Below are 25,769 nucleotides of genomic sequence, written 5' to 3'. Positions count from 1 at the left end.
TTTCCTAGCTGCTCTCTTCCATTCATCTGTAGAGAGCTCCCGAGCTCCAAAAGAATAAGGATTGCCTTGCTGAAAGTTTGAATCACTGGGAAAAGTTCTCTATGAGTCTTTTCCATCAGCTTACAGTATTCAGGAGTGATGGTTGTGGGGGTTTTTTTAGAAGATCAAAAAAACCTGCAAGAAAGTCTTCAACATGAGATTTTTGCAGAGAATTTCACACATTTGGTCTTCCTAAGGTATTTTTTATCTGCTATTATTATTTGCACCATAAAACAATCTAGTTTAATATTTTTGTTTAAAAACTTCAGTAAAAGACCTGAAAGACATATCACTGGGCTGGAAAAGAGTTGGAAATAAAGGCATAATTGGCATACTGTTGCTGAAAAATGACATGCCAAGGCTGGGCAGAGAAGGATTTCATGAAGCTGCATTAGACTTCTCATTAGCCTTTTCCTGCCACTGTATCCAAACCAGTCTCAGTAAAGGCTAATTTTGTTATATAGCAGTGCCCTGAATATAAGAGCATGTAGCTATATCTGCAGTTTTCATTGGTTAAAGCAGTTAAATGTGAAGCTGGACTTAAAATAAAAACTTTTTTCTACCTCTCAGAAAGCATCTTTTTATTAGCTTTTGTTCTTTGACTTCAAGCTCTGTGTAGCAGGTCACAGTGCCTTAGCTGTGGTATTTCCCCAAAAGAGTTTGCAGGTTTTACATCTTGGACAAAGACTCATCTAAAGCTAACCTCAAAGGGCATAAATACAATCTTCATAATATGTGAAAAAAAAGTCCAAGGGAAAGCAGTTTCAGAAATGTGTGAAGGACACTCAGGAGGCCAACAACGATTTGATGATTATATTGAATCTCTGTTTTAACAGGGTGGATAAGAACAGTTTTCATCGCTCAGCAAGGGAGAAAGAACAATATCATAAGGAAATAATAATTAGTGGAAGGATTAACTCAGTTTGCATTTTTCAATCTTCAATAAAGGAACAGCAGGTGTTCACTTATCACTGCAAAATTAGGAAAAAGAAGGAAAACATTGTTTATCCATTGCAGTATATTGTTTCATAGTATATTTCTCTTACTTAATACAACAGTCTTTCTTACACAGAGCAGTGTTGGCAATACAATGACAAAGCCACAGCTCTATATTTTTCACTATTAAATCAAGCTAAAAATGGCAGGGCAGAAAAGTACATCAGCTGTAGTTTCCAAATGTCAAAAAAACTGGATTTAAAATAATTTTTTAAAAAGCAAAGAAAGAGAGAAAATGAGAGAGAATGTGGAAATAAATGCAAAAGCAAGGAAATATCACCAGCTAAAAGTAAGAGGCTAAAAAGCACAGATTTAATTCATATTTCAACTTGAGTCAGATAAACAAGCTGTAGGGTGGATTTGATGAATACATCTAAAATAAGCTTTTTTCAGAATAGAAAAAGTTAGAAAAATATTAAAGAAACATAAAATACAGGGGTTTATATTATTATAATACATTAAGAAAAAATACTTCTGGGGCTCTAAAATTTGGGAAATGAATTTCAGATTCATCAACTATGTTTAGTTATCATTAAAGCCTTAAAAACCTGTATAATAGGCTACTACAAATTATAGTAATGCTTTCTAAGAAGAGTTTCTTCAACTTAAAAATAAAGTGCATGTGTCTTAAGTATAAAATGCATGAAAACAATTTCTGTGTCCATATTGCACCTAATAACCTTGTCAGAAAGTAAAGTACAACATTGCTAAGAATGGAAGTATTATAGAATTTATGTTGTTGTGTCAAGACCTGCAACAGAGATCACAGAAAAGAGCTGATGGAGACAGGTCACATGCTGCACTTTCTTTATATTTGTCAGATTTTGGTAAGCAAGGAGTCTGAAAGGGAAAGCCTGATAATACTCATAATTGAAGCAACAAATGTCATTGTTCATTTCTCCAAAAATTAGTCTTTTGTAAAGGTGTAGTACTAGTATCTATTAAAAAAATACCTGTGCAAAGAGGAATTACAATGAAAACCCAGAAATACCTCAGATAAGGAGTAACATCTTGAAGTGTACAGTATAATGTTCTTTTGTATACACGTGGTGTACAATTTATACAGTATAATGTTGATTTTCTAGCAGTTTAAAATGAGATCAAAGGATCTTCCATGAGTTACTCTGTTAAGAGACTCAGTTCCACCTCCTGATAAATATATTAACATTCAAACTCCTCAGGTACTGAGGAGGTGCAGGCATCTTTGGATCCATGAGTGCTCCTCTGCAGATACTGTATGACATGAACAGGCCCTTCTGATAAAGTGAGTAGTTTCCTGGGATCAAATACAGAAACAAAATCAAATACAAACAAAAGCCAGAGTTATTCTTCAAAAGAGCTAATGTATGGATGGAATTGCAGAGTTTTAACACCTGTGTGCTTCTTTAACCAAAGGAGAAAAAAACCCCAAAGACTTGCATGTTCTGTTTCTGTGAGCACCCTGTATTTGTTTCTCATGCAAAATTGTGGTTGAGTCAAAGGAAATTCAGACTATTATTTAGTTAAGGCAACAACATTTATTGCTAGCACAAATTTTTGACCTTCGCAAAGAATAATCTTTTACTTTTTCCTGTTGTAGGGAAGCTTTCATAAACACAAGTACACAAAGTTCATAAGTACAGATGCAAATTCAGCAGCAGCTCAACACAGGATTACATTAGGCAGTAAATAAGTAAGTAATGTATTTTAAGGTAATCAGTTTAACTAGTTCATGAAATTAAGCAGAACTGTGCTCAAGAGAGATCAGGCCACCTGATGTGTACACTTCTTACCACTGCTTCTCTTCTCCCTCTAGAAAGTCCATGTCTGTCCTGCAAAGTTTGGTGGGCAAGTCTCCTGCTTTTTTTCCCTTCCCCACATATGTTTTACCATGAGAGGATACTGTGGATCTCCAGGACCAGGCTTAGCTTGAAGTTTTCTTTTTCCTCAGAAATACTTTGTTTTTATCGTTTGATCCCAGTAGTAACCTTCTCTATTCCACGTCTTTCTCACCACGTGAGCATGAGCTCACTCCAACTAAGTGAAAATACTGTGAAATCACCGCAATTAATTTAACAATTTAATCCTCTTTTCTGCCCATCAGTGCTTGGTCCCTTCTCACTGGGTTTAGCATCAGAAAGGCTTGTGGTCCTATTTTCCCAGCTGTGCTGTTTAATGAGGAAGCTAGAGAAAAAAGCCTTGTGCCTGACCGACAAACCCCTGTCTTCTTCGTTCCTAAACTCACATTCAGAGGACACTGTATAAAGACAGTCCTGGCATGATAAGCCCTACTTTATTTTGCCATCTGTGTACAAGATCATAATTATTAATTATTTTTTCATCCAAATATTTTCTCTGTCATTTTCTAATGCAGTTAAGGGCAGCAATTCATTTCTGGCTGAACTTCCTCTGTTCACTGGACAGCATGTTACTCTAGATTCACAATAAACAGCATTCCCACATTACTGCTGGTTTGGTAACCCACATCTACTCTTCTACGTCAAGGAATCCTTCCACTTTCATGCCAGATGCCAACAATGACTCAGTGGATATCACAGTGCAGCCCTATAGACCTTTTACCCTGTGTTCTGTGGGAGTGTGCCTGAGATGGGTGAGTGCAGCCAGCCTCATGATCCCACTGGCAGAAGTGAAAGATTGCTCTTTTGAACTCTACTGGAAGCACAGCCAATATTGTACAGTAGAGTCAGGTTAATGTATCTACATATTTGAACATTATTTTTCCACGGAAAAGAACAAGCATTTACTTTTCCAGTGTGCTGCTTCTTCCACCATTCAGCTTCTCCATTCCTGCAGAGCCCAGGTCTCTGAAAGCTTGCTATTGTGAAACAGAAAACCAGGGCAGCACGTCACCTTTCACTGCAAGAAACACCTATCAGCATGAATGACAGACAATTTATGAATTTTTATGAGTGATTGCAAAATGAAGGGTGCCAATATTTAGACAACAATCTTGTTTTATCTAAGTTTATTTCCCATTGAGAGTTTTCCCTGAGTCTTTGAGCTTATCTTGGTTGATGCTTGTTTAGCCATGAATGATTTATACTTAGTTACCCAAAAAGTCTATCTTGTTATCCAGGTGCACTACAGAAGACCCACAGTAACATGAGTAAAATATTGCCTCTACTGAACACTTCCAAGATGAGAAGCCACTGAGAAATGCCCTAATAGTCTTGAAAATAGGTGTCATGCCAATCACTTGTGTAAATACTGGAAGGCTACAAAAGCAACAGCAGAGGCTGACATGGTGCCTGTGTTAAAGAGAGGTCCTGACAAGTCTATTTCCACCAAAGCAGAAAATTAAATCTTGGAATTGTAGAAAATACATTTAAGAAGGAACTTGAAATTTTTTCTGGTCCATCTCTAAGCCATTCCTGACAGAGATTTTGTTGAATCTGGATGATGGTAAAGTAAAATAAAATTGGTAGATACTTCACATGTCTCTTGAGAGAATCTTGGTTCTAATCCTGACAGTGGGGGATAGATCAGATATTGCACACAACTTTCAGGACAGCAAAATGGGGAAACAAACAAGCAGTTAATTTGAGGGAACAGGAAGCAAGAAGATAAAATAGAAGAGAAACCCATGACCTTATATTAAACTTCCACTATAATTATCATGCAGTGTCTGAAGACTTTCATGTTATTTGTGTGTGTTGCAACAATGTTCAAAGAAAACTAAACCAGGAAGATAGTGAACAGCTGTTTGTGGTTGTAATGCCGTCATATTCCTCCTGAACCTCCTTTGCCACAGGCCATGCAACAGTTTGGCAGCTTATTCCTCTGTGACCACCTGGAATTAACATACTGTTCTTTTGTGGTCTCCTTTCTGCCCATATTCGCCTGTTGTCTCATGCCACGCTGTAACTGTAAGCTCAACACTGACAACTGTCTTGTTCTGTGATTGTACAGACACTAGCAGTAGGGTTTCTGAAATGTATTGCACTACAGATATTGATTATTTCATGTCTAAAGTCCAATAAATGGAAAATATAATTGTATATAATTCAACACGGTCATAAAACAAAAATTAAAAATCCAATTGTCTGGATCTTATTTATCTAAAATCTTGATATCCAGCATAAAATAATACCCTCAGCATCTGAGTTTTAGCTATATTTTTAACACAAAACTGCCCTGGAACATTTTTAAGCTACAATGTGGTATTCCTACACAATCCAATTCTGAAAGGGAACATACATCTTTGCAAAGGAAGAAGTAAAATGCTACATAACCAGCCATAGAAATTGTATGAACAAATCAAAAATCCAGCAGAAATATTAATCCTGCCTTATATTTATTACCTCCACTAACAAAAGGTATTTAGATTGTAAACCCTTTATTTAACTGTTCTGTAGGGCTATAATTTATGAAACAATTACTTTGAAAAGAGTATGTTATTAGCTTTGTGATTCAAGCTCTTTGCCGTTGTTGCATGAATGCCTCAGAGATGATCCATGACAGCTTTGTGGCGGCTGGGTGATGAGCACTATCATACCACTGACACTAACTGGACACTCTATTTTGAATCTGCCTCATTTCAACATTTAACCATTGTTGTAAATTTGCTCCAAGTGAAACCCTTGAGTGTCATTTTTCCTTATGTCACTTTTACAGTTCTTCAGCTTCCACTGCACTTTATATAAACTCAGCCATTATGCTCTGAATTTAGCTACCTGAATCCATATTAGTTGCAGGCCCTTTTGTTAGGATCTGTATCTATTTTTATGCTTTTGGTACAAGATGGTCTTTTCAGCTGCTGGTCACTTAATAATGCCTTTTTCTGCAACTTGTCAGCAACTTAAAATACTTCGTTTAAGCTGAAGGCTTTTCTAAAAAGAAGAGAGATAAATTAATTTTAAATTACAACTTAGAATTCAAAGTTTAACTCCAGATGATGGATGCTATATTCTCAAGCACACAGGATTTCCATTGAACTCTGTAGTTATGACAGCATATGAAGCTTATGACAGTTATGAAGCCTTATGATTCAGGCAAAGCAGTGGGGCTTCAGCACTTCCTTGAGGTGTAGTAATGGACTGGCCACAAGAAATAAACCATGACTTGCCATTTCCCTCGCACAAAACTACAGTACTGAGGCACAGCATGTCACACTGACCTCAGCAAAGGAGTGTTCAAACTCTGTGGCTTCAGGATGTTCAGTGAAAAGTGCTTTGGAAATGCATATCTGCTTTAAATGTAAAGCTATGTACTATAAAAATAAAAACAAGCTCTTGCAAAGTTCAGTGCACTTTTTTTCTAAATGTAACAAAAGCGACTTTTTAAGGCCGGAATAATCAAATACAACTCCCATATCAATTCACAAGACCAGCTTCTAGTCTCTAACAGTTTTGTTTCTTACCCTTTCCTCTGTATCTTCCACCACAATATAGGCAAATATGTTACTACTTTTTTTGTAGTAGTAATATGTTTCCTGAGTCCGTTTTTTTCTAAATGACTCTTTTCTACTATTTCACTATTGTTAAACATCACTGAAGTTTTAACAGAGGAGGGTCAAGGTAATCCAGGATGAAAGATACTCTTTACAGTAACCCGGCTGTTGCTAACATATTTGTTACTTGTAACGTATACTGAGAATTTGTAGTTAACATTTACAAATGTTGAATATTCCTCTCACCTTTCTATTGTCATTTATGTTAAGTTGTTGTTTCTGAAGAGCCAAACATGAGAAAAGATGCACTCTTTTACTCTGCTGAAATTAGCCCTGGATACACATACTCAGGAGAGGATAGTTGTTATGAGAATACGAAATATTCAAAGTAAAGAGAGTCAACATTCCTTTGCTTCAGCAGTATTAACCAAAAAAATTAAACCATTTTCTTTTTACCTGCATGCTGAATTGACTACACAATTAGTGTAGTGTATTGTCTACACTTCCTAAATCTTTGAAAAAATGTTATAGTTCCAAGCCATTAAAGTAGCTAGCTTTGATTAGAGGTAGCTATGCTGCTACGACAGACCTAGCTGCTTATACAACCTATACAGCAAAAAAAATCAATAACTGAAATGTATTTTCCATTGAGCTTTTTTAGCCAGGGTATAAGCTGTAGGCAAACAAAGGAACTTGTTCACTGGATTTTCTTAGCTTTTGTTGTGTTTTAATCTAGGCTGAGAAGAAAAAAATTGAGATAAATATAGCATGGTTTTACCAGAAGTTGTTCGCACAAGAGTAATCAGATTATTTTCCTTGATAAGAAACTTATTTTGTAAATGGTAGAGCTGGTTTATATGTCATCTTTCTCAATTTCAGTAAAGTGATATATCAGACTGTATAAGCTAAGCCAAGCAAGGTGAGAATTAACTGGCAAAAACACAAGCTGGGTAACACAGGAAAAAATGTTATTTCAAAACAAGAATTATGAGGTTGTTGGGGTTTAACAGCAAAAGAGGTTAAGTCTGCAAATCATCCAGTTGAATATTTACACAAGATAAAGTCCACAAGTGGACTTGATACATGGCGTGATGAAAGTATTGATAATACAATGCATAAAATAATGTAGAATCAGAACATCATAAGGAAAGAAGTGTGTGATCCTCTTTGAGAATACGAATAATAGAAATGGACCAAAATTCAGGCATGCAAAATGCAAGGTCATGCACATAGGAACACAAAAAATTTCTGCTGTAGACTCTAGCTCATCAGTTGAAATTACTGAACAGGGCACTGGTGAGCTAACATCACAGGGCAACTGAACTATCCATGATTTACCCATGAAAAGGGCATATGTGGTTTCAAGCTGTACCAGGAAAGTTATTTCCAGTAGAGATCAGGAAGTATTGTTTCCAGCACAAAGTCCTGATGGAAACTCACCTGTGTATAACTCATTCTGTGTATAACTTGTGTTACTTGTGTTCAACCAAGACAAGTTCAAATGAGTGCAGGTGGAGAGCCCAGGAGATGAAAGAACAGAGGGAATAAGAGAAAACTAAAAGACGTTTTCTTAACAAAAAGTAAAAGAGGACACTTTTGCTGTCTAACAATGCATGGAAGTGATCATGGAGGGTGGAGTGCTGTTTAAGCTAATAAAAATGTTGAAGTAAACATAAAACTTATAAATAGGTCAAGAACCATTTAATCAGGAAAACAGATGTTTCTAACCATTCGGACAGTGAAGTTCTGGAAGATTCTTTTAACAAAAATATAACATAGAGAACAAATACAGATAGTTTAAAGTGGCATGTATTCTGGCCTTTAAAAAGACCAGTGTATGGTAATGACGAGTTACGCTATCTGTGACAACTGGAGATTTACAGCATGCAGGCCAGCCTTCTGGCTGCATAATTTTTTATTATCCTAAGCATGGGTGAGGAGTCTACTCATAACTTAGAGTTTTTAGATCTTCTTAATGGATCAACACCTGTTCTGATTAGGCAGAAAGCATGAGTCCTATCTCTAGGGCAGATATCCTACAGGCTTGGCAAGCAGTCCCTGGGTGCTCTTCATGTGCTGTTTCTATATATATCTTTGCTGGTGGTACACTGAATAAGTAACTTTTTCTATGATTTACAAAGCAACAATACACAGTTTTAAACCTCTTCTTCCAAAATGTATGCTTTATTCTACATTCATCATTAACATACATGGACCAACAAAAGATGACAATATTTTTTTCTTCTCATTTTTCTCATTTTAAGAGGCAGCTGTGACATTACACACAATACACTAAATAGCTTAGTTTCTACAATACCTTCATATTCATAACTAAGTCATTTATTCTAGTTGTCTTTGAATTGATAAGCATTGTCATTCTTGAGCAAAATTATACCATCTCAAGAAACAAATCTGCTTTCCCTTGCTATATTTGTTTTTATTTTGCCTTTTTTTTAAATTATTTTTAAATTTCATATTGAGTTCAATAATCTGGAAAACAGTGACTCTTGTAGCTACTAATGGGAATATGAAACATGGGGGGTTTTTTGATTAAACCTTGTAAGATACATTTTCAAAGAGGAGATAATTTCCTATATTATTTCAGTACTTGGGAAAATGCCATCCTGATTAATAATTTTCAAACAGTATAGGAAATAGGTTATTTCTTTCAAAAACAATGGACTTTGCTGAACTAGATGATTGTGCTAAGCATAATCTCTTAAATGGGGAAAAAAAAAAAAAGAGATGATGTTAGGAACACTCATAAGCCGGGGGGAAAAAGAAAAAAAAAAAAACAAAACACTTTAAAACACCCAATAAAAAACAAAAACAGGCAAAGAATAAATAATGACCTAACAGAAATCCATAAATATTTTCTGTGCTTTTTCTATTAGGTATTAATAATGTCTGCTTTACTGAACTGTTTTCCTGAGTCAAAAAGACCTAACTAGCATGAAGTCTTCTCTGCAGTAATTTACTGTTGAACTTTTTTCATTTTTTCATTTTGTTCAAAAACTGACCACAGCCTTGTCTCATGGAAAAAAAAAAAAAAAAAAAAAAAAAAAAAAGATGTTAATAATTCATGGAAACTGCTAACTCAAGTGAGCCAAATAAAAAGCCTTACAAAGGCAAAAGCATGGCTATTTTTTTACCTTAGGATGTCTAGGCAGGATTAACACCATACTTTCCCTCCTGGGTATTTCTTGGTGAGTTACCTCAAGGCTCACAAGACTAATTGAGACTAATCAAGATTTTACCTGGGGCTGGTGGGGGTTGGAATGTGTGTGTGGGGAGAGGGTTCTTTTTCAGTTGTTTACATAGCATGACAGATCGTAAAGGACTGAAAATTTGTATCACTGTGAGAAAATCACAGCTATTAACACCATCGAACACAAATGGTAAATAGCCTGTCCCATTCTCCACACAAACAATGGAGTCTTGTAAACCAAACATCATCAAGTATCTCTTCAAGCTTTGCCAAGGGATACGGAGTGATTACTGTGTCTCAAATGCAAGTAAATATGTATTCACCCTTTTAAGCACTTCACCTGCTTGAAGGTATTTCCTCCTTGTTAGCAAAACAATACAAGCATCTCCATGTGTCCTGAACATGGGGTAGACTAGACTTGTTTTTGATTTGTTATGAACCTCAGAAAGACAAAACAATGTAATAGTCTATTGAGACACAATCACCTCCTTATCAAGTGTATTGGGAACTACTGGGAAAGGACTATACTCAAAATTAAGCATCAATCGTCCAGGTAGGCAACAACATCTATTCCATATGTAATGTTAAAAGGAGTTATATAAATATATATATGTATATGCTTCCTAAGAGTGCAGTGTTCTTTTTGTTTCAAAAGCTGAAGTGATTGCAATTGAAATGTAGTCACATAATTCCTGTTAGATACCTATGAAAATGATACAGAAATGCATAAGTAGTGAAGATACACCCTGTTTTGTGTAAACTTCCCATTATATTTGAAAAAACTTCACAAGACACACGTTCTTATGACATATGATCTAGGCAGGAAGAAAAATCTCAGAGTAACAGAACAAGCTAAAAAAAGTTTCAGAAAGTGAAGGTGGTGGAAGAAAGATACTGAGAGACATCGCTGTTTAAAATGGGCAGGTGGGCAAAAAGTCAGCTATAAATGAAACAAACTAAAAATAAAATTAAAAATTAAAAGGGAAAAAAAACCAAACAACAAACAAACAGATACAAACCAAACCAAACAACAGGCATCCACCTCCAAAACGCTGCCCGTTCATGTAGGAAGTTACCTGCCCATGTGCTTAAACCCCAGTCGAGGCTCTGCTGGACTTCAGACGAGCCCGGCTAACACCAGATTCCCCCATCACCGGCGTCAACAAAGGTGGCTTTTCCCTCCTCCCCCCCACCGCTCAGCCCGCAGCAGACCCCGCTGCGGTGCGGGTGCCTGCCGGCGGCCGGGGGGCCGTGCCGGGCGCGGGGCAGCCCCGGGGTGCCGCCCGGTACCGTGGACAGCTCCAGCTCCGCACTCACCCTCCTCGTTCTCGTCGAAGACGGGCGCGCGGTGGGAGTGGCCGCCCCCCATCTTACTCCGCCGCCGGCTCCGCATCCCCCGCCGCCAGCATCCCGCGGGGCTCGCCCCGGCGCCGGGGCAGCTGCCCGACCGCCTCCCCCTTCTCCACAGCCCCAGCCCGGGCCGGCCGGGGGAGCCTCTGCCGGGCTAGCGGTCACCCTGCGACATGAAAGCGATCTGTCTGCCCCCGGCAGAGACCGCTGCTGCCAGGCGCGCACCGGCTCGGCCCGTCTCTCATCGCGGAGGGGCAGGGGAGGGAGGGAGCTAGGGGAGGAGGCAGGGAGGGAGGGAGGAGGCGGAGGTCCTGCTGCTGGTGGCTTTTGGTAAGCGGTAAAAGCCGGATCTACCTGGATCCTCGCCGATCCTCCTCCCTTCGCTTTACTCCTCCCAGACCTCCGTTCCTCTGGGAAGCGCGGAGCAGCCGCTCCTGCCCCGGCAGCGCGGTCGGAACCCGCGCCCTGCCCTGCCCGCGGGTCTGATGGGTGTGGGGGCTCTGAGCGGCTCCTGCCGCCCGGAGGAGCTGGCACCGGCAGCTGCGGGCTCCCGGGACGCGGGGCGGGTGGGGGGCTGGGAGGGGAAGCGCTGCCTTGAGTGGAGATGCTTTTTTTTTTGGCCTCCCGACGTCGGGTTCACCCCCGGCAGCGCGGAGGGAAGAGGCCAGTTGACCGGACTTCACCGAGTTTCCAAAGGGGAAAAGGAAGAAAAAGAGATCTATTTCTTCCCCTTTTTCTACCCGCTGTCCTCCCACCCCAGCGGGGAGAGCTGGGAGGCAGGCCCGGCGGGGCTGCCCTGGGCCCGGGGCTGCGGGGCTGCGGGGCTGCGGGGCTGCGGGGCTGCGGGGCTGCGGGGCTGCGCGGTGCGGGGAGCGCAGCCCGGCCCTCTACCGCCACCTGCCGGCGGGACGGGGTGGGCACGGGCGGGACAGGGCGGCAGGGCTCTGGGGTTGTCCCCATGTGCAGTAAATACATGTATGTATATATATATATATACACACACATATGAATGAACGTGTGCATGTGTGTGTGTCTATACACACCAACGCGCGGGTCTTGAAATTACTCCCCTGTGAAAGGGCATCGGGGAAAACCACAAGAAAGGCTAAGGTACAAGATGAATCACCTGCCAGTCGGCGAGTAGTGAGGTATTTGCAGAGTTGCTATTGATATTCATATGCAGAAATAGCTGCCCTACTCCCTTCCAAAAATGCTACCATTAGCAACTTTTGAGGAGAAGAAGAAACAAGTACTTGTGGAACTTCCTCCAAAGGGAAACAGGTTAAAAAAGAATGTTATCTACATTATTATTGTATCGCAGTCAATGTCTGTGCAGTTCATGTAGGGGTAACCCACTGAACAAAAATCTAAAGGAAATCACAATTTTGACTTCTTTGCTGTTAAAGGGAGAGAAGAGGTAGAAGGAATAGAAGCCTGAAGCCAGGGTATATTTATTTTCATATAAACAGGTGGAAAGACTCTGATGTTCTCCTGTAATATCTACCACACTTATTTCAGTATAGCTGAGCTTGGAAAAGCCCAAATGCAAGTTCCATGTAAAGTATGAGAACTTTCAGTTCTTTGCTTATGATTTTTACCTGCCTTAGTTACTTGCCTCACCTGTCTTTGAACCCAACATAATGAAGATGTCCCTGCTCACTGCAGTGGGGTGGGACTAGATTACCTTTAAAGGTCCCTTCCAACTCAAACTATTCTATGATTCTATAAGCCTGTTATAACCTTTCAGGGAAAGGCTGATTATGATTTAATGCAGTGGGTAAGACCCTACGCTGCGTGGCTGAGAGCTTGGAGCTTTGCAGCACCTACAAACCCAGGGTGCTGGTAAATTCAGACACAGTGATGCTTCTCCATAAGTAGAGATGGACAGATTGTATCATCCACTGACATCCCTTACTTAAATTATTTGAATCGCCACTATTTACATGTGAAAGCATTTGCAAAACAAGGAAGCTTTCAAGATGTTGATCCATGACAATTTGTCTAAAATGTAGTCTGGAAAACATCACTTGCTCTCTGTTATTTTTCTGTTTATTACTCATCCATTCAAGATTTAGTCATCCAGTCAAAAGCGGAAATAATATCATGTTGCTGAGGTTATGTTCCTTCAGTCAAAAGGTTGTGGCAGCATATACAAATCATTGCCTTTCAGGCAGCAGTTATCCCCTGAGCTAACTGGCCAACATGGTGCTTTCTGGTAGCCCATTGCTTTTTGCATTAACAAAAGAGGACTGCACCTAACACATTTCAGCTGACAAGAGTTACCTTCTACCTGAGGTAAGGACTTACATCATTTTTATGTAATTGCTTCAATTCGTATGAAACTATTTTAAACTGACCTTCTAAATAATAGGAAGAAGAGCTAGTTTGACAGCACCCCAGAAGGTCATTTTACACACAAGAAACACATCCGTAAAATATAGACAGTTGAGGAGCAGGAGCTGTTTGGAATTGCTTTGCATGCAGAATATACAGATTAATAAAAAATTACTCAAAACTGTCTCCAAATGTTACTCTATTATTTTTTTTACACCTGACTCCCTCAATGTAGACCAAAAGTCTAATGAATTTTCTGAGATGTCTTTCATTATTTCATATGACAAAGCCCATCATGAACAAAAAGAGTTCCAACAACTTACAAAGCAATAAGTTGTCTCCATTAATTAGTCAGTGGTACTAGATTGATGTGTCTTTTTGACTCCTCTGTGGATTATTACAGCTTCGTAATTAATTTGTCCTTGGTTTGTGAAAACTCCTGGCTTATGTTTAAACAAAACCAGCATGCTGTGTTTATGTGAGATGTGAAAACTGACATATATTAATAAAGTATTGATAAGTCATTCATTCATTATTTATTAATTTATAAAATTATATTCCTCTATAACTCCTGCAAATTAAATAATGATGTCCTTCACAGTCATTTTCTGTATAAATACACCAAAAAATGATGGCTGGACAAGTATTTTCAGTTTTGCTGTCCTGAAGGCAGTATAATGCATTCATTGCTACAGCACCTTTGCTCTGCATGAAGATTTGTTTGTACCACACTCACCATATTCCTGGGAGTATCGGCATTTCTGCAGTTACATCCAATGCTTTTTTCATAGTGGTGTCCAATGGAAAACAGGGCATCAAAACTTTAGATGCATGTCCAAGGCCCACCAAAGACTCAAGGAAACCATTTATGATTTTCCAGTATCTTCCGAATGAGTAATATCAAGCCTTGAACGTGTAGGCTGCTCACTCTCATGGTCCTGGACTCCCCCCTTTGCTCACTGCAACACTGAATACATGTTAAATTCTGAACAGATGGATAACTTCAGTATCTTTTTTTTCATACTACCCAGAAAAACCTGAATTCCACTGCATCTGCTCCAAATTTAGAAGCAACTCTTCAGGAACAATTACTCATGTGTTTTTTTCCAATTTATTTTGTAAATCAGTCTGAAATTCTATATCATAACATCATGCATAACAACAAAGTTCTCTGAAGCCTGAGCATTTTCAGAACAATTAAATATTTACTCTTCAGGGCAGAGATTTCTAAGCTACAAGCTGTCAGAATTTTTAAGTCTTGCAAGACCAAAACCAAATCCAACTTCTCATACTTACATGTTCTCCTTAGAGGATCAGGTTTTGCTTAAGATAAACCAAGTTCTAACCTTAAAAATATGTTTTATTTTGAGCAGGTAAACACTACATAGGCTATGCAGAAAACGCAGTAGGGAAAACAGACAGTCTAATAGAAGGGTTTTTTCCCCTGAAAATGAGAAGCTGCAATCAGCATGAACATCATTTTAAGATATTGTTTTACATTTTCATTTAAGGCCTATGTTGTGTGGCTTAGATTAATAGTGATTTTTTTTTCAGATCTCCATGCAGAGTTAGCAATAGAGAAAATCCAACATGATTACACTCCTTTGCATTATAAAACTTCCCCTAGGGAATTCAGTTGTTTAAAGCCAGTAATTCTCTGATTACAGCTTTTGTGTTGAAATACTTCTGATGAGACTTACAGGGTGACCTTACAGTTCTTGATTTCAAAGCATATCCTGTTGATATGCTAATATTTGTAAATTGCAGAGTGTTTACACTGATGTTTTCGTGTTTGAATACTACCTCGGAGTTAACAAACAAGATATTAAAACAGTATCTCTTATCTTCATGATTATGACTACTTTTAAAAGGATAGATGATGGGTTAAAAATAGTTCCCTCCCTGGAGACCAATAGGGTCCCCCACAGAGGTGGATACTTCTACTTTCTTCATTCCTGAGAAGAGTCATGTTCAGTGTTGTGTGTACTTCCTGCCATTGTGAAGGCAAGATTAGGGCCCACCATGTTCATGATGAGGCAGTGCCATTTTTTAAGGGAGCGTGGATGAGAGTGGAACACAGTTCTTACTGTTTTTCCAACTTTCCAAGAGGTGCTTCACTGTTAATGTGGTCAGATTTGTTCTTCAGGAGAAATTCAAGCAGGGTAAGGAGTTAAAAACCTTAATCTGGAGTTGAGTTCTCAGTTCAGTCACAGAACAGGCTCTGTGGTTTAAACCAACTCATTTCCAATTAGTCAGTTGGATTAGATCATAGTTGTACGTTCCTTCCAACTGAAATCTTCTCTCCTCTTCTCTCCTCTGCTTTCATTTTGCACTGGACTACATTAAGCTCACTATGGCTATTTCCCATGTGTCAGATGAGGCAGTGGCAAGAGAGCACAGCAGTAAAGTTGAAAAGTCGTGGCAGTCTGGTGAAGTTCCCACTGACTGGAAATGCCATTATCAAAAAGGGAGAAAGGAAGACCTGGGAAGTACCTGGGAAATGGACCACTTGGTGGTTAAGGAATTGGTTGAGTGGTCACACTCAAAGAGCTGTGGTCAACAGCTTGATGCCCAGATGGAGACCAGTGAGAAGTGGCATTCCTCAAGCATTGGGACTGGGACTGGTGCTGTTTAACAACTTTGTTGGAGAAATGGACAGTGGAATTGAGTTCACCCTCAGCAAGCTTGCTGACTACACCAAGCTGTGTGGTGTGGTTGACACGCTGCAGGGAAGGGAGGCCAGCCAGAGGGATCTTAACAGGCTTAGGAGGTGGGCCTGTGTGAAATGCATGAAGTTCAACAAGGCCAAGTACAAGGTCCCACACCTGGGTCAGGGCAATCCCAAGAACCAGTACAGGTTGGGTGAAGAATGGATTGAGAACAGCCCTGAGAAAAAGGACTGGGGTGTAAGTTGATGTGAAGCATAACATGAGCCAGCAATGTGTGTTTGCAGCCCAGAAAGCCAAGTGTCCTGGGCTGTATCAAAAGAAACGTGGCCAGCAGGTCAAGGAAGGTGATTCTGCCCCTCTACTGTTCTCTCTTGAGATCCCACCTGGAGTGCTGTGTCCAGTTCTGGAGCCCCCAACACAAGAAGGAGCTGTTGGAGCAAGTCCAGAGGAGGTCCACGAAGACGGTCAGAGGGCTGGAGCACCTCTGCTATGAAGACAGGCTGAGAGAGTTGGGGTTGTTCAACCTGGAAAAGAGAGGAATCGGGGGAGACGTTACAGCAGCCCTCCAATACTTGAAGGGGGACTACAGAAAAGCTGGGGAGGGACTGTTTACAAAGGCATGCAGTGATAGGACAAGGGGTGATGGATTAAAACTCGAAGAGGGTAGATTTAGTTTAGACATTAGGAAACAATTCCTTAATGTGAGGTTGGTGAGACACTGGCACAGGCTGCCCAGAGAAGTTGTGGGTGTCCCCTCCCTGGAAGAGTTCAAGACCAGGTTGGATGGAGTTTTCATCAACCTGGTCTAGTGGGAGGTGTCCCTGCACACGCAGGAGATTGGAACTACCTGATCTTTAAGGTCACTTTCAATCCAAACCTCTTTATGATGAATTGGCTCAAATTTTCTTTGCAAACCACATCTGCTCTCCCTCATCCTCTTCAGATCACTAGGATGTTACAAACAGCAGAAGATGCTGACATCAGAAAAAAACTTTTACCTTTCTATATGTCACTGTTGGAACATGTTCTTTGGCTTTTTTTATTTGTAATTTGGGGGACTTATGCACTGGGAGCACTTACTACAGGAGGCAGCAAGAGGAAAGAACATAGATCACACACTGACAGTTTCTTAGTCAGTCTTCAGGCATAAGCACTTGCTGTTCCTGAGAGAGGTCAGATCCTACGCAAATGGAATTAGTCTTATTTCATCTCTGGATGAATCTGGAGGAAACTTTTTCTCCTAAGTTTCCATCAAGTCAATCTGAAAAAACTGGAGTTTTATTGTGGTTTACCACACAGAGTCATGAGTCTAATTGGCATCATCTGGCAGACTCATGTAAGTGACAGGGTGCAAGAACTGGTCCAAGTACACTTCAGAGTTTTACTTTGCGAGGGTTATGACCTTGCTGGAAGGCAATGGTTTAGTTTGGCTTCCCAGCTTGCATTCCCAACACCAGTCCTACCTCCGATCCCCAAGGCACAAATTTAAAGCATAATGCAGTTTTTGAACAGATTTTGAACTAATCTTAGTACAGGTCATCCAGGCGTGGATTTGCGTGAGGGTGAAAGGGACTCCAGCCTTCCCATCAGGAAAGTTAATGGAGTAAGGAATAGACTCATAGGTAAGCTGTGTAGAATCAGATCTCATGGTTGGATAGTGAGTGTGTCTTCTCCCACCCTCCGTTTGACAGGGAGGCTAGCAGCATTCAGGAAGGTTTCCAAAATGCTGCCAGCCAGCTGCTTCCCTCGCATTGCATCAGGGTGAATGCAGCACATAGCAGCACAGCTATGGCCATTTAGTCAGAGACCTGCTTTTGGCTCAGCCTTGTTTCAGGAGAGGGAGAAAGTGTTTGATCCCAGCTAAAACAAGGAAATCACAGAAAGTCTTTACCACAGAATCATTAAAATATGTTGGACATAAATAGCAAGAAGAGCAAGGATGTCAGTGTAAGTAATGTATTAGAGAGAAATTAGAACTATTGACTTGTACATACCCCTAAACTGATGAAGAAAGGAGAGTTGGATCTGCACTACATTTAATACATTGGGGTCCAAATTGCAGTAGGTTTCAGTCTGGGCTTCTAGCTAAGTTCTAGTCTTACTTGTTATGTAACCTTTTTCTATAGAATACTGTGATATCAACCAAGTAATCAAAACTGATTAAATCACCAATACACACAGCAAACACCAGCCCAAACACCGGCTCTAGAAACAGTCCCCAAACCACTTGAGTCCCTCAGAAAAATGCGAGTCTCTATGGAAATGAAGTCAGCTTCCTGTGTACATTCAAGGAGTGAAAAGAAACTGAAGTTACTTGAATCTGAGATCAGGTATTAATACAACTCAAGAATTTCTGGCCCCAGTTTGGACATACAACTGTTGAATCATATTTTTGCAGTTGTCTTCAGTCTGATCCAGTCCATTAAGCTGGTCTTGTGATTTGACACTGCTGCACGAAATCTCAGATTGATAAACCCTAAGCAATTTCTGTGCAGTAGGTAGCAGAAATCACTTCAAAATAGAGAGCATTTTGTTCCTTTGTAGCTTTTACCCATTTCTGTGGGATTCATATGTCAGACATTGTGTGTTTCCCTCAGCACAGAAATAGCATTGAAAGCCTGTGAAAGTTTCTTGTTAATACCTTCCTTGGTAAGACTAAAATTTTTAAGTCCGAGCTATGAGAAAGCAAAACCCAATGGAATTTGAGAAACCTGGTGTCAGCCCTCTGCAAGTTTAAGTGTCTGTGCTCATAAGGTCCGTGGCAGTGCTTAGGTGTGAAACACCTGCAATGGGAGTGGAGTCAAGCTTTTAGCAATGTGAGACAAAAAAAAAAAAAGAAGAAAAAAGCAAGAGCTTGGTTTTTGCTGTGTGCAGGTACATCAACAGGAAACATAGGCAAAATATCTTCTTCCTATACAGGTTTGAGTCACAGCCTTCAGTGTCATATTTGGGATGTTGGAAAGGAATCCTTCTAAACTGGTTGAGAGCAACAAAACTTACATATGAGAGATAACTTTGGAGACCGCAGGACCTCATTGTGATCAACTTTCTGCCACATCATGTGCTTGAGCATGGTGTTGTTCAGCCTGACATTGAGACCAGGGTCTCCCCTGTTCTACATCTGCTGTGGCTTCTTCACCATTGCACACTTCTTCGTCTTTCCATCAGGTGCTTTCATGTTCCAAGTGTGTTTTTCAGAGCAGAGTTCTTGCAATTTGAGGAAGGGGCAAATAAAACAATCTGAAGCATCTTCCCTGTCTTTAGAGAGCCAAACCATTTCCAGCAATGGGTCTGCATGATGAAGTGTTGCTGGATAACAGGGCCAAGCAAGAGCAGGTGAGGGATGTACAACCCCAGGGTGTGTACTTAGTAGCTGCATTGGCTTTTTTTCCAGCATAACTGCTACAAGGTCCTGCCAGTAACCTAATATACCTCCTGCCCCTCCCCACAGTACATAGTCCAAAGGAGGTCAGTCTAGATTTGTGCTTCCTCAAGCAGCCTGCTCTGGTGCTCAGAGCCATCATCTCACAGTGTAACCAGCCAGCCCTTCTCTCTCACAGCCTGCACTGGCCTTCTGTGGTTTATGTTCCTCTCAATCGTAGGTGTTTAATAAGCTTTACTGCTTAATGATTTTTTTTTTTTTCTTCCCCCCTTCATGTAATAGAACTGTATCTGGAATTCTGGGGATTCTCTGATAATAGCTTGTCCTATTGTGTTTTATCACGTCCTTTCCTCTGACTGGTAATTTATCAGTAGTATTGATTGATGTAAAATTATAGACTTCCCAATCTTTCCTTGCCTGCAGAGTGTCTTTCAAGAAGTCATAAAGTAGCTCAGGTGATGAAGAGCCCTACTTAGCAGAATAGTTAAGAGGCTGCTCTTTTAGAGCTATTACATTTGGGCTATTAAGGCAAAACAGTAAATAGGGGTACCAGGGAGACTTACAGCTCTCTTGTTTTTTGGGGTTTTTTTTGCTTCTCAGGAGTATAGCTACAATTTCTCTTTGTGTTTTTTGTTTTTTGGACATAAAACACTAAAACAGCTCAGGACACATATTCTTATCTTATAGATAAGATAAGCTCACAGTTTGAAAACTGAAATAATCCACTGAAGGTTACAAAATAACACCCATGCAAGCTGAGCTTTGTACATGGAGCCATGAGGATTTTGTACACAGGTAGCTGAGCAACAAAAGACAGAAAAATAAATTATTCACAGAAGTGGCACCTCAAGGAACAGTTATAAAAATGAATAGGATCTGTAAAATAAGGACAAACAGTATGTGCTGGATATCCTATTCAAGCTGTTTGTTAAAATCTGTCAGAGTATAGCCTTGATAGATGTGTTCATAAATTGTTCAGGTTTGCAGCAAAAGGGAAAAAAATACAGAACTAATGGACAGAATTTGAAGGTTGTTATGTGTCTGCTGAGCAATTTAGATGAACATCTAAACTTCTGTAAGTGTTCTTGAAACCAGCAATTTTTTCTTAAAATTTAAAATGAAATTAAATAATTAAACAAATATACATATTTAATTATCTTAAATGTTTAGAGGGTAGAAAGTAAACATTCCATGATTACGTTCAGGAAACAATACAGAAATAAGACTGCAGGTCAAGGAGAGATGTCTAATGGCTGAATATTTTCCTCTGTTTTGTTTTTTTTTTGCTGTTCTTCAGATTTAATCACATCTCTCCTTGCCCTTATCTCATAAAGAGATTTGCTGTACATGCATTTAATATATTCAGACTAAAGTGTAATCAGTGCAGTGGGGTGGTAGAAGACAGAGTAGGAGGGATAGGTTTAAACGGGCTTTGTGAGTGAGACCTAATGGTGCTTGAGAGCCACATGGCCTTGGAAAACTAAAGATACGTAATTGCACCTTGTGAAAAATAGCAGGAGTTATGCATCTGGCACCTTGTAATTTACCTTTGGTCACACATAAGCATGGGAAAGCATTCTGCTGCTCATTGTATTGCATTTAGCAGAATCATAGGCAATTACTGCAAGAGCCCAGTTATCTGACAGAATGTTGTCATACGGCCAAAGTCATCACCAATCTCATGAATTATATTTCCATGAACCAATTAAGCTCCTTTACGCCAAGAACATACATTAGTTCAAGGAAAAAAATGAGACTCATAAAGCTTTCCATGAAGACATGTTTATCTTTTCAGTTCTAAGATCTCCCTGGAGTGAAACTACTGCAAAGATGCTCTGAACAAAACTGTCCCCCAGGACTGTGACCAGATGTTTTGGATTTTTTTTCCCCAGCACTGGCTACATCTACATTACACTAGGTTTGTTTTGACCCAGGAGTGCACTTTTAAAGCAAATCTCACAGTTGAGTCAATTTATTGTGCTGGGTTTTGCATCATGTAACAGTCTCAGAACATAAGGTGGATTCCTTTGGGATGAATCAAAACCAGAAGGTGCCCTGTAGGGGTGCACCTAATGTACCTTGGCTGGCACTCGGCAGTCAGACCACGGGATCAGACTAGAGCTAGTCTAAGTGAAACCCCCAAGACCAGTGTGAACATTAAAGCTTCAGCACCAGCTCTTTCCCATTCCAGATCTGCTCCCATGGCACTGAACCAATTGCTAATATGGATACAGAAGCCTCCAGGCTTCTGACTTCCTGGTTTCTAATGAGGCTATAAGCCCCTGTTTCATGCTCTCTTTGTCCCTTATTGAAATTTCTCCTGTTATACCGTGGGCATGAAGCAGTATATCATTAAGCTTATTGTAGAATTTACCCATTCTTTCTTGCTTCCTTCTTTAAAAAAACAGAAGTAAAACCAAAATAGCTTATGGAAAGAAAACCCTGGTAAGAAAAAGCCTGTTATGTACAAACACCTCAGCATTTAGTCCTATATCACACTCCAGCTTATCTCAATTCACATTAAAGCAACATTTAAAACAGAAAAATGTGTAAAAGTAGCAAGAGAGACAACCTATTAAAAGCCCTCACCACAGTGTGTATGTGCAGGCAGTGAGCAGACTGCAGCCCTGCACATCAGCTGCCCTTAGCAACCAGGCAGCTGTGAGGATGAGCCTGGCTCCTGGAGGTAAACCTGCAGGGTAACAGACATTCACAACAACAATTCTTTTTTTCTTGTTAGAGTACAACTGGACACCTGGTTTGGAAAAGTCACGCCTGGTTAGGAAGGGCAAGGAACTCTTTCCACACAGACTAGTCAGCCCAGAAGTGGAAAATCAGTTAGGCTCATCACATCTATGGTTTTCTAGGATCCTTACTATTTGCAGCCTGATAGACACTGTTGATTTGACACTGTCATAAGTCCTTATTATGGGAAGAAGTTCCCCATCATTCTGCCACATCTTCTTTACTCAGATATTATAGCACTGTTTTCTTCTGAGAAATCCATATGATTACATATTTTAATTAAGGAAGAAAGCTACTCTCACCATCTAAATTGACATTTAAATTATGTTTTTGTTTAAAATACTCTTAATTTTAACATTTGAAAATGCATTTTTAATTAATTTTATTATTTAAATGTAATTAAACTTTTAAATACATAAAAATCTATTGATGTGTAATTTTATATATCTGATATTCTTCTGATTCTTTAGGGAAGAATCAGGACAGAGGAGGAAAAACTTAACACAGAATGGGCCCATGGCCAATTTCTCCTGCTCTGATACAGGAATGAGACAGATGACAACTTGGTCTGGATTTTAACATTTTTCAGATCTACTGTAACCTTCACAGTTGTGCTTATCACCCTTTAAGACTATTTCATATTTTTCCTAAGGGAAAGTAGTACTTCTCTATATTTGAACGTATTTCCTACAATTGGTAACACAATGTAATGTGTGATTTTATATTAGTTTTGTGATTTTACCTCCCTTTAAGGATAGTGCTTTAAAATAGCTTTGGACTGCATTTGTGAGAATGATGATATTCATAGACAATTACAAATCACACGAGAACCACAGAAATGATATCAACCTCTAGCAGGACCCTTTTTTTATGTGGGTGTTCATATGAAGGTGTCTGTCTCTTCTGCTTTCCAGCAAACATTTGTGTAGAGAGTTACCAATGGCCTCATTGCTCAGCTAAAGCCAAGCCCAGTAGTGGCTGCCACCTGCATCATCTGTTCTTTTGTCTATGTGTGTGTTTTCTATACAGAAAGGCCCATTCTGCCTTCAGGCTGGAAAACAAGGCTAAAGTAGTGCTGCAAATGGTGGACTGGAAAAAAGTGGAGCTGAAGAAAACATGGGACTGGCTTCCATTGCTCTGAAATTATTAACATCACAGATTTTCAAAACTGTTTCATTTGCTACCAAAGTTCCCAAAAGTTGGAGTCCCTTCACGTCTTCTGAGAAACATGATAAATTTTCAACTGCAGGTTAAAGGAAGATCACATTTCCCACTTGAAGGGCTTGAGCCCTCAGCCCAGAGAGAAAAAATGCTGCAGCATAGCCATGGAAAGGAACAGAGGTTCCCACAGGTAGGCAAAGTGCAAATATTTGGATTATTTTTCTGCAGGAAGAAAATGTTTCCATTTGCTTATCTGTTTTGTTTCAACTCAGTTTGCAGCCTTTGTCTTGCTGGGCTGGGAGATGGTGATTTGGGATTTGGAGCACATTTGTGTGTGTGAATGAAGTCAGAGTTTGCTTGCTTGGAGGGAAATGTGTTACTGGTGTTCTTACTGTGACGCTGCTGCTGTTGACTGAAAGGAGCCTGCTGTGACTTACTGCTGAAATGACGGGGATCTTCAATAGAGCAACCGACAGCCCTCGGAGGGGGATAAAAAACACAGAAGGGAAAATATTAAGGTAGAATTATGTTGGTGGTGAAGCTAGTTGTTTATATAAACTGTTCCTGCTATGACCCCAACAGTGACCTTTTCTCACATAGGGTGGTGGAGCTCGTTCCAGGAAAAAAAAGTAATTGGAAGTGTGCTCACAAATGGTTTTGCAGAAGTCCTGGCAGTTTCTTTCTGAGTCATCTCCCAAGAACACAGTAGCAGCAAGAGTGCAAGGGGCCAAACCACCCAACTCATGTTGTTCTACTATGGCCCATGGGCATGGCAGTAATATGAGAGCAAATAAATACTCTTCCTGACTACCCACATAGCATTTTCTGTTCCTCTTCTTTTCCCATTGCTCCTGATCTCCAGATCACTAGCGACATTGAAGTGCTTGCTTCACTGGATTCCTCAGATACTTTTCTTTATGTAACAACATACAACTAACAACAACTGTACTAGTGGTTAAGCTAGAAAACGTCACCTTTCTAAATTCAGTGCAAAAACCTCTCTGCTTTTTTCAAAAGGCTGGGTAAGCAATCTTCTTAACTGGTTTCAAAGCAGTTTGTTTTCAGTTGATTGCAGAAAATTAACAGACCAGAAAGCATCCATAGTTTGTTTTTTGTTTGTTTTGTTTTTTTTTTTAAGAAAGGTACCACAGAGTCTGTTTGGAAAGTAATGTGTTCTGAGGAGTCAGAATACACCTCCTGCACTAAGTGAAGAATTAATTTCCAGCAGTGTCTGTCCTGGCATGTAAATTCTATCCACCGAGATACCTCTGCATAATTCCTGAAGCATTGAATATAACCCATGTGGTAAAGGTACTTCAAAAGCTGCCGTTGAATATTAGATAGGAAAGAAAAATGGCCAGAATCATGCAAATCAAAATAAAATATGGTGAAACAATCAACACAGTTTTTCTTATTTTTGCTTTACATCCTACCTGGACCTAAAGAGCAGTGGTTTGTCCTGTTGATGAATAGATTAAATTCTAAAGAAGTGGAGTTGTGCATGCTCGAAACACATCTGAATGTGTGTTTTTCAGCTTAATGCTCAGCAAGACAAAGCTCATAATATTTCATTTTCAGTCCTCAGTATCATCAAAATGGAAGCCGCTACAGAGCAGATAACATGTCTCAAGCATGTGGTACACACAATCCAGTGGCTGGCACTGGACTTGTCTGTCTAAAGCCAGACAAGCCTCTTCTGATAGAACAGTTTTATGTACATTAACATGAGATCTCATCCAAAGCAGGAGCTGAGCTGAGGCCTTCTAAAGCTGAATAAACAAGCTGGAGCAGGACAGCCAAGCCCTACACTTTGGTGTTGTGAAAGCTTTCTTCTCTTGACCAGGTACCAAACTGGTAATAACAACTAAGAATTTTCTTTTCAAGTTTAGACCTAAACTGAAGAAACTGCTCAGAAAGGCTGACACAGGGAATGTGCTGTTCATCGTAAGTCTTGCCAGAAAAAATTAACTGCATAAGTAGTTATTTGTGCTTCTAAGGACAACTGTCAGAGGACAAACTGGCCAGCCTGAGCATCTCATGTCTACAAAACCCCCAAACCTGTCAGCAACAGCACCCAGACCAGATACAGGTTTTTTCAGATGTATGTGCTCTGCCTGTGTGACTGGTTAACACCAGAAATGTTAGACTGCTCAGGAACAGTGTGTCTTGGAAAGGAGAGAAGTTTGGTTACCTTCTCAATCTGCTGTCTCAAGTAGGAGTGGTTCATTGATGCCAGTAGACACCACAGCAAGGAATCCACTATATTAACAGAGACATTTTTAATTTATCAATTTCATTAAACAAATACTAAGAAATGCATGCAATTGACAGGCAAGGAAAAAACATTGCTATTAATGGACCTAAGGAAAAAATCTTGAGAGAAAAACAGCAGTAGGTTGAACAGGGAAGTGTGCAGAGGTTATAGCAAAGTTCTTTGACCCAGAGATCATCTTTTCATCACATGTTTGCACAGCTTCTGGCTCAGTGGGAGTCTTG

At 39.9% G+C, this 25,769-nt stretch overlaps 1 protein-coding gene across 3 annotated transcripts in view; it reads right to left on the bottom strand.

The window, feature by feature from the left end:
- STK32B (serine/threonine kinase 32B) overlaps positions 1-11,348 on the bottom strand; it is a 162,427-nt gene extending 151,079 nt beyond the window's left edge. For 2 of the 3 annotated variants that reach the window (XM_051616549.1, XM_051616550.1), the window contains exon 1: positions 10,950-11,229. In XM_051616549.1, coding sequence (XP_051472509.1) covers positions 10,950-11,025 — 76 coding nt within the window. In that variant the 5' untranslated portion in view covers positions 11,026-11,229. Of the gene's footprint in view, positions 1-10,949; positions 11,230-11,336 lie in introns of those variants that run through there. The other variant, XM_051616551.1, reaches the window with a different exon arrangement.
- Positions 11,349-25,769: the final 14,421 nt, after the last annotated feature.

The sequence above is a fragment of the Apus apus genome, chromosome 4 (genome assembly GCF_020740795.1).
Source record: "Apus apus isolate bApuApu2 chromosome 4, bApuApu2.pri.cur, whole genome shotgun sequence".
NCBI lineage: Eukaryota > Metazoa > Chordata > Aves > Apodiformes > Apodidae > Apus > Apus apus.
Note: the sequence above shows the minus strand (reverse complement) of the source record. Positions and strands in the feature narration are given on the sequence as shown.